The 9879-nt window shown below is 41.1% G+C and overlaps 1 protein-coding gene across 2 annotated transcripts; it reads right to left on the bottom strand.

The window, feature by feature from the left end:
- Window positions 1-679: 679 nt before the first annotated feature.
- Window positions 680-7549, bottom strand: LOC136750718 (CD276 antigen homolog). 2 transcript variants are annotated; one of them, XM_066705759.1, is made up of 6 exons: window positions 7368-7549; window positions 6553-6608; window positions 3991-4305; window positions 3175-3489; window positions 2333-2463; window positions 680-1804 (listed from the first exon to the last, which is right to left on the bottom strand). In XM_066705759.1, exons 1-6 carry the CDS (start codon window positions 7373-7375, stop codon window positions 1733-1735), a joined length of 897 nt encoding a protein of 298 aa, XP_066561856.1. In that variant the 5' UTR covers window positions 7376-7549; the 3' UTR covers window positions 680-1732. The 2 variants fall into 2 exon arrangements, with proteins under 2 accessions (XP_066561856.1, XP_066561855.1); XM_066705758.1 differs by having other exon boundaries at window positions 3991-4308; window positions 7368-7548.
- Between the last annotated feature and the right edge of the window lie 2330 nt (window positions 7550-9879).

Genomic DNA, 9879 nt, shown 5'->3' on the forward strand with positions numbered 1-9879 from the left:
AAGGCATGAAAACACTACACAGAGGAGAGGAAAAACATGCCCTGGTTTCATGAACCTCGGTTCCTGATTCCCATCTGCGCATGGATGTTTCCAGCAGGACAATGCCCAAGCCAGCTTGACCCCGAGTATCTTCAGAGGACTTATTTATTTGCTGCAATTTCCAGCATCATTCAGTGCATCAGGAGCACTACTGTAACTAAATATAGTAACATCTTTTGTCAGTGTATTTTCTGCTTTTGAGTGAAACTGTTTCTACTTGGTCTTGATTGGAGTCACTCTGAAAACATGAGTGCAGCTCATGCTGGGGTGAAAAGCTTACTGACCATTTATGCTTACTGTATCTGACCAACACTGGTAAAATACAGTAAATACAGTAAAATACTGGTGTATAGCAGACTGTGAATGAAGAGAGCAGTGCAGGGCTGGCTGTCATAGTGATGCTCATGGTTAGTGTTTATTGTGTCATTGTGAAGTGCCTGATGGAAAGTGTATTTGCCATTTTGTGCATCTGAGTGCATTTTGCAAAGGATCTGTGTCATTGTGGCCAATGTGTTTCAGTTTGGCGTGTGTGTTCATTGTTTTGAAAAAGTGAATTCTGTTTGTGCTCTAGCAATCGAGGAAAACTGTACACAAGTGGTGGTAATACAATGAAATGGCAACTGAATACAAGTATAAAAACTTTGCTTAGTATTAAACCAGATTTAATCAGCCAGCTTTAATTTAGTCATTGAATTTTCTGTCCATATCAGGATATTACAATCATAAAAAAACAGCTGGTTTAATTTACATGTTACACATATGCATAGCATATACCCTTATAAAAAGTAATTGAACAGAAAATATGTAAAACCAAAAGCTGGGGCATACATGTGGCATACGTGACACCATACTAGCATGCAATGTAAAAAAATAGTACAAATAAAATCCCATGGGGACGATCTGTCGTTAGAGTACAGCAACACCTCAGGTAATGAATCCTTGGGGAAAGAAGCTCCTTTAAAACTCAGTCGGTCATTAATGGGTTTTTGTGCACACAATGAAATGAAGACGGAAACACAGAAGGAATTCCAGAGTAGAGAATGACGCCCTTGCCCTGTAGACTCACCCACGGGTTGTGCTTTACATCATCAAACGCTCAGCAGTGGAGAGATGCATGCGTCTGCCGCAGCTGGTCCAATCAGCAGAGCTCCTCACAACTTCCCCTTCCCGCTCTCATTGCTCAATATCCTCTCATGGAACATTTATGAAGTTGTGGTTTTGGCAGTGATGTCACCCAAGTCACCATCAGTGCTGTGTAATGCATCTCTTTGGAGTGGAAAACACAGATCATAAGCTCTGGTTCATTCCCAGCAGGCCAAGGGAAGGCTTCAGTGCAGCACATTACTGCATATTTCATGTTTGTAGACACATCTGATGATATATTTGGTTTGTATTTAATGATAATGCTTTAACCCCCCTTCTCTGAAGACCTGGAGCGCATCCCCTGCCTCCCGTTTTAATTCTACCTCAGGTAATGGTTTCTGATAACGAAGTCTACTTTGTTAACTGAGGTATTACTGCAGTAAAACTAATATTTATAGGTTGCAACTCTCTGTAAAGTGAAGAGAAGCAGGAGAACTCAGGTGCCAGAGAGAGTCTGTGCTTAATGCTAGAAGTCTCTTGGACAGTCTCAGTGTTAGCGAGCTGGTCATGGTCAGGTCCCGTCCAAGACAGCTCAGGCCTGCATGCCCAGTCAGACCGGCTCTTCATTCAAGCGTTGTCTCTCTGCTCCGATGGCAGGAGTGGCAGGGCTGGGGTCTCTTGTCTTTCAAATAAAATAAAAAAGAAGAATGAATGAATAAATAAATAAATACACAAATACATACATACATAAAAATAACAAAATGAAAATAAAGTGTGCCCAGGTGTTCCTACACAAATGTGTTGCTTTCACGACTGATGTGATCTGAGGACTCCTGGAGTGCACGAGATCCGGTAATCACGATCACTAATTAATCACAAAGTTAATTAAAGGTTTTACCCAGTGGTTTAATTTCAGATCTTTTCTGAACTGGTGTTACGACAGCATACTTTCAGTAGACAAATGATTGTTCAAATGCTTCCAACCTTTAAGTATTCAATCCTGAATTAGTACAACTATTTCCTGCTCTGCACTGCTGTGACACACAAGAGATGCCGGTGCTGTGTGGGAACCTCAAGACAAAGGGCCAGCAGATAAAAGATAAAAGATAATTTACACTGTACTACATGGCTCTATATCTCTCCCTGCCAATAAAGCAGTGGTAACCAAGAAACACAACATAGCAGACTAAATACAGATTAATAGACATACCTTAAACATGTTGAATTTTCTCATCAGCAGACAAATTAAGATCGCACCCAGGATAAAACCGCAGCAAACCACAGCAGGCAGGATGACAATTCTCAGGGCTGGAGGGGCATCCGCAGAGGAGTCTGGACTTCCTACAATATCAGAACAGAAGGTATGAGTTAATACAGCATTCACATCATAAAGCAGGTCGAGGGTCGGTCCTGGGAGTGCTTGTGTTTCTCACAGGCAGGCCTTACACAGTTGTAAGCTCACACCCAGTACACGACTTTGGTTTTTGCCTACAGCTGCCTCTACCAGACTCTCATCTCTCCTTACACTCCTCCCTCCAGACCATCTTGTCTTCCTGGTCCAGAAGACTCACCATACCCCCTCTCTACCCTCCACTATCCTTCCTCCACCCACCGCTGAGTACCTGACCCCTTTCCGGTGGTTTCTCATTACACATCCTCTATGACTGTATCTGTCCAGCAGCTTTACTGAACTCTGCTCTGCACTGCACCTGCTTGCTTATGATTTCTTTAGCACTTCCATCACTTCACTGTAACTACCCCTCCATTTAGCACAGGCCTGCGACTGAAGTGCACTAATCTGCACAGCTCACTCTGCTGCCATGTGAGATTATTGTATTGTGCACTGATTGTATGTAATGCAAAGTGTAAGTTGCCCTGGTAAGGGCGTCTGCTTAGAAATAACGGCCTGTCAGTGGGTAATGTCTAACCTGAAGGTGCTGTACTCCATCTTCTACAGGTATAGTACACTGTTAGGAATATGGGAAAGTCTATGTGTCTTAACTCTCTATTTATAACTGTCAGTGAGATTTCCTAGACGTCGGTCAGACCCACCTCCGTCCGTCCTGCTGAAGGTCTTTGATGCAGAGATGTTAACCTGCAGGCGGCTGTTCTCCACCATGCAGGTGAGAACGTCTGTTCTGGAGAGGCTGATGTTCAGGGTGCTGCTCAAGCTGTATGTGCCCGTGGCATTGTCCCAGGAATCCACGTCACGCCTGTTGTCTCGGGAATAGGCCAGACTGCTGTTGTTGAGGATCCAGTGAATCCGGCCCTTGGGGTATCCCCCAGTGGCTATGCAGCTGTAGCTCTCTGGTGCATCGGCCACTGCAGACTCGTTGGGACTCAACAGCACCGGATTGCTGTAATGCGCTGCGACAGGAACGACAGTCATTGAGAAGGGCCACATGTGCGTCTGGTCATGTGATCAACACTAACACATGAGGCTGCGCCTGACTGATGTACAACAGGCACGGTACCACTTCTTACATTCATCATTTGATAATTATTTCCAATTACAAACGTAGGAATAAAGGATCACAGCAGTCCTGGGTCAGTTATGGACTCATAGTGCAGCAAGGACGACGGTATTAACTCAAAACAACTTGTTTAAATAGTCTTTTAAATTTCTTTAACTAATTCTGCAATACATCCTCTCAAAAATGATTACCTAAAGATAGCATTTCACAGGAAATACCGTTGCGAGCCTCAAGTCCTCTTGGCACTGGGCCATTTATAATCAGGAGGGAAAGGAGATTAATGAGGAGCCCCAGTGGACTGAAGAACAAGGTGCACAAATAACTTTCACAAGACTTCTTGCAAAAAAACACAGTTAGTTCTACAATAATAATAAAGTAAAAGTAATACACTTACCAGCCACTTCAAGAGAGACCACGACTTGTTCTATCACAGTTCCTTCATAGTAGCAGGTATACGTGTGCTCATCTGCTGCGGAGACACTGGATAGCTGGAGGGAGCAGTTTCCCATCTGCTCTGCGACGAACAAGCGCGTTCTGTTCTGGAATTCCAGCTTCTGATTTTCTGTGTATGGTCTGCCATTAATAAATGCATCCACTACAGAAGATTCACCGATTTGCCACACTAGGTATATGTTGTGCTTATTTAATTTGCAGGCACACGGCAGGATCACATCCTCCCCAATGAAACCAAGTATCTTTGTTTCTGCACCTGCTGTGGAAACACAAGACAGAGAGCTAGTGATATTGGATTCATAATAAACAAGATACCAAGAACATCAAATCTACGAATAAAAACACCAGTTACCTCTAACTTTCTATTATTTTCTCTAAATGTTAATCAGGTTTACTTTGACTGTAGTCAATTATATATAACAACATACAGTACAATTGCCTCCAAGTCTATTCAAACCTTTTATAAAGTGTAACTGAAATTTAATTTGGCAAAACAAATGTTTTGTATTCAGAAATGTTCTTAAACTGTGAGAAAAACTGTAGGCTTGGCAATATTGTTTATTCTAGTATGTTATTCCAGTTTCTGTTTGTCCTGCATTATTTTACCTTTATAATGAAACATGTAAAAAAAAGTAGATCACATAGGAAATTTTAACCAAATGTAACCCAAGGTTTACAAACACTAACATTAATCCTTTTCTGTTTCTTCATTTTTCAGTCTGTCTGTTCATTCTTTGTCTTTCTTCCCCAGTTGACCTGGGTCAGTGTCTACCTCAGAGAGTTCACTCATGTGACTCCACTTCTGCTTTAATCTGTGGCTGAAACTCACAGTTCTGCTGCAACGGCACTCCCGTTCCTCCATTTCACAAGAGAAACAATCTGCCCAGATACACACCACGTCACGACTTCCCTCTGTTCTCATTGGATCAATGCTGCTCTTACTCTCAACTGGTCTCATGAACTTATGCATCAAATGACACGTTAAAGACTTCCATACCTAGTTTATAGAGAAATCAATCTACTGAATAAGGGCTGCAGTAAATTGGACTATATTTGAATGTCTCATAAAATGTTCCAGGTGTGTGAATGAGACTCTCAAGGCTGATTGTTTCCCTTAGTGAGGATTGATCAAACTTAAACTGTCATATTGTAGGAGACTACATGTGGCATGTCTGTCTAATAGAAGTCATAGTTGCTCAAAAAGCAAAATTAAAATTTCAGTCTCACAAAAATGTGCAACACCCCTGTAGTGAAGATGTTCTAATTGTTTCACATTATACAAATGTACTATTATAACGTTTCTATTTACAAAACAATACTGAAATAGTATGAGCTTTCATGTTAGATGGGAATCCCTATAGATAGGTGAACTGTCAAGTGTCCTGCTTCCATGTCTACAGTTTAAACTGCCTTTAATACACGTCTGCACCAGGCTGTGCATGAGTACAAGTACAGTATAAAGATCTCAACTCAACTGAAGAGAGTTTACAAGCCAGAGGAGGCCATTTGGCCCATCATGCAAAACTGGAAACTGGTATCTTATTGAACCTAATTTAAAACCACGTCTGTCTGAACTCATACCCCTGCCCTATATCTTTATACTAAGTAAGATGGCTTATTATTGTTTTTACATCAAGGGGAGCAAAGCATTCTGGGTAGCAGGGCATTCTTCTTATGCTATCAAGCTCTGGGACGCTTGTCTACAGTCGTTCAGGCACTTTGAGTCTGAAGAGAAATGAATGCCGCTCAGGTACGCGCGCTGCCTGCCGTGATGATGCTGCTGGCCGGCATCAGAACAGAACGCTGGCTACGAAGGGAAGAGTTCATAAACCAAGTGTGGAGTCCATCTCAAAATAAATTATAAGGGTATGTTTCATTGGTATTTAATCTCATATAATCCAGTGCAACTATGACCCTGCAATGGGTTGGCTGTAGGCTTCAAGAACTGAATCAAGGCACGTGAAAAAGTGGAGATATATTATGGGTTCCTCAATATATTGTTCTCTACTTTTGCATATTCAGTTCCTTTCCAGACAGCAGTAAAGTGCAGGACCTACTATTAATGGTCTCAAACCACTTGTGTATGACTGAACCCTTTAAAAAGTGATACTTGCTGACACCCACTGGTTTCACTTCTTTTTGAAACTTCCACCCATTGTTGATCAGCACACCTCAGTACTGGACACCTATCTATTGATGTGCTTTACACAAATAGATTAAGGAACTTCATTTAAGGCATCCATGTTGGGTCAGCATTTGAAGGAAGTGTGTTTATCCCAAAGAACACTATTCAGCTTTGCAGGCAAGGGATTTCTCTCTTTTCATCAACGTGTTTAAATCCCCTGTCGCTATTCAATTACAGTGAAAGAAGAGGTGGCTTCCATTATCAAATCTAGTGAATACTGGACTCACTCTGCTAATAGTATTATTATTTCATACTATATCTTTTGGGGTGTATCTGAGAACAAGGCAGACATGAATACGAGCCAGTATAAACACTTACCATATAAGAAAATGGAAGGCAGTAAAAGGAATGCGATCCAAACGCTGTTACCCGCCCTGTGTGAAAACAGACATATTCACATTCATGAACTGTGGTAGATCTCAGTTACTCAAACATCATGGATTTCAAACACGGTTCTATCATTTTATTCAAAAATGACTATCATTATATTGCAAAAGTGTTTATATTTGCGAAACAAGGGCTTCAAGAGCAGGGGAGGAGCTTTGGATGTGCAGCTCTGACTCCAATGAAAGAGACACAAATCTGTATAGCTGCTCATAATCATGGGTAGAGAATTCAACTGCCCATCAACTTTCCATAAACCAGAACATGCAATTAGGCTACTTTGAAATACTACTACTAATACCAGTAATAATAATGTATATAACTGTCTTCATAAGCAAGCAAGAGAAGCGCTCATTCAATATTTAAAGTTCTGTTGGTGTTGTGGCGCTGGCAGTGCTGAGCGCTGACACAGTCGCTGTGTCGACAGTATGAATGAAGCCGAGCTCTCGCTTTCTGCCCGGGTGTGAATCACGACAGCCGGACGTGTCTGCAGCTACACGGGCTTCACAGCCCCGATATCTGCGCTAAAGACTTCACCCTTTCCTGCCGGTCGGCCCGGCGCTGAGCTGCGGTTTCACAGGCTGTGTAGCATCTCTTACACGCGTATTGACACAGCATCCCTGTATTGGAAGTCATTAACCAGTTAATTAAGAATAATGACAGCCTGTGTTCATTTCCCTGTGGAAGCGCATGTGTAATAGAGGTTCTTGCGGGCCTGGGCTGAATCAGCGAAGTGAACAGGCACTTACCCGGGCATGGTCTCTGGCAGTCCTGTCCTACACGGCAGCCGCTGGACAGCGCACACGCATCGCTGGGCTCGGGTCCGGAAAACCCCGCTGCCGGGAGAGGAGGCGGGCTGTGCTCCGCTCGCCCACACGGAAGAGAGTGAGAGAGAGAGCGGCCGGAGAGGCGCTGCAGCCCCGCCGCAGTCCCGCCCCGGCCCACACCGCGAAGCACGGGTTAGTCCCGGACACGGGCGTGGGAATTCCCTGCTAGAGACACGCCAGCAGAGCAGTCAATGCACAAAACACCAGGAATAATAGGACAAAATCTCAATCACAATGAATCTATCACCTTATGACAGGAATACATATCTGTGCAACTACTGAACATTTCGACTGAATAACGTGTATTTCATATTTTAGGTATATAATACATTAATGTACCTTAGATAAGATTCGTTTTCAAATAAAACGAATATGAGCAATAATAATTCATTCGATTTTTCAGTCAATTGATACATATAATGGTTGTATTTTGTGTATTTATTTTTACAGTATTTTTGACTTGCTAGCTCAAGTAGGCTCTTGATTAGGAGGAAATGCAATTATGGGTCTACCGTCAGCTATTTATGTAAGATCTTGTCTTGTGGGCGCCTTCAAACATAAAATACAAGCTGGTGACAAATTAAGATAGGCCTACCTAGTAAACAGACATCAAGTAATATTATAGTCAAACCAAGAAGAACAAGAGAAGATGTAAGCATCATGCACAGAGGACCTGCACTGTGAGAGACACGACTCTGCGGTTTACAGAAATGAAGGTCATTGTCAAAAGTCAAAAGTTTCCTGGGCATTATTTTGTATCTGTAAGCAGTGAACCTGTACTAAGCAATGAAAGATTGTGACACCTTAGGATCTCTAACCCACCTGGGTAGGCAGTTTAAATGTACCATGTCTAAAACTGACTCCTGGAAAAGTGTGTGTTTCTGAAAGATGTGAGATATGCAGGAAACCTGGCTTCATTAGCGCAGACACAGACGAGGCGAGTGGCGTGCTATGAAACCAGCACACAGGCAGACAAAGGCAACACTGTGCTCAGCCGTCAAGCTAAACTGCACAGCTGAGCGATACCTTACATTTATTATACAGTTACTTCTGCTACTAATATATTAGAGCCTGTGTTATATTACATTCCAGTTTTTACAGTTGTTGATTTTAATAAAACTATCAAACTACATAACTCTGTGTGTGTGTGTGTTTGTGAATCACTCAACATCCGTAACAAATCTGTGACAAGCTTGTGCACCATCTGAGACACCTGGAGTACAGTAAAGCAGTGAGCATGTGTTCAATATTGTAGTGCCCAACAAGCAGTGCTGTTAGTGTTGCCCAACTATTTCACCATGTCCCATAAACCTGTAAGCTATGCATTTATACAGAGACAGACTGACACACAGACAGAAAGCTACATACATTTTCTTATCTCTATGGAATTTCTTGGGACTTTCCCCACAGACTTTCTCTTCTTTCGCAATACCGAGGAGGGGAGAAATTCATACAGTAGTATGGAAGAGTTAGGTTTAACCACATTATTATGTATGTATTTGTTCATGTATGTATTTATAGAATACAAGGCAACCTATAGATTATTAAAAATGTAAATGAAAAAATAATAATTTTGAGAGGAAAGTTTGATTTCAAATGTACTAAAAACGATTGTTGTAAAGTTAATAAATGATCTATACATTTGCCATAGCCCTATATATAAAATGCTATGGACAGCAATGTTGCATTATTTACATGCCCATGTTCTTACTATGATCATGTAGCGTAAGGTACACTTATAAATTTCAATTAAAGAAGTGAATTTATAGTATCACCTTATCACGAATCCTGGAATCTTGTAGAACTCAATTTCTGTAATAATTGGAAGCAGACACCAATTCCAAAGATATAAATTGTCAAATTTATTCAAAACAAAGACTAAATGTAGCACTACACTAATTATACAAAAGGGAAAAACTAATTAAAATTCAACTCTAGATCAACAAATCAAAGACAAATCACTTCCGTGACCAAATCAAAGACCATGGGATCGCATATGATAACACAAATCGTTAAACAAAAAAGGTTATAAACACATTGACTACAATACCGGTTAGTAAGACGAAGGTGACTCTCGTTAGTATTATTAGTCAGACATTAAATAACTACGCAGGTTAGTATTTATGTCAGGTAACTTCTCGTTATATATATATCAGTCTCATTTACATTTAGGTGCCGAGAAAGATCCTATCATTACTTGTTACCACAATTTCCCTTAACTGATTATTATTCAATGATTAAGGATAGGCAGGGCCACCAATAATCTAATGTCTATTAACTTGTGTCAATTTCAGACTAAACAGTTAAACAGGAATGAGAAGATATTTCTCGGCGTTGATAGATTTTATTTCTAAAATTATCAACAAAACAGTTTAATGCAACACACATTTATATTTAAGAAAACTAAATGATATTACACATTCTAGAGTTATGA

The sequence above is a fragment of the Amia ocellicauda genome, chromosome 6 (genome assembly GCF_036373705.1).
Source record: "Amia ocellicauda isolate fAmiCal2 chromosome 6, fAmiCal2.hap1, whole genome shotgun sequence".
Lineage (NCBI taxonomy): Eukaryota > Metazoa > Chordata > Actinopteri > Amiiformes > Amiidae > Amia > Amia ocellicauda.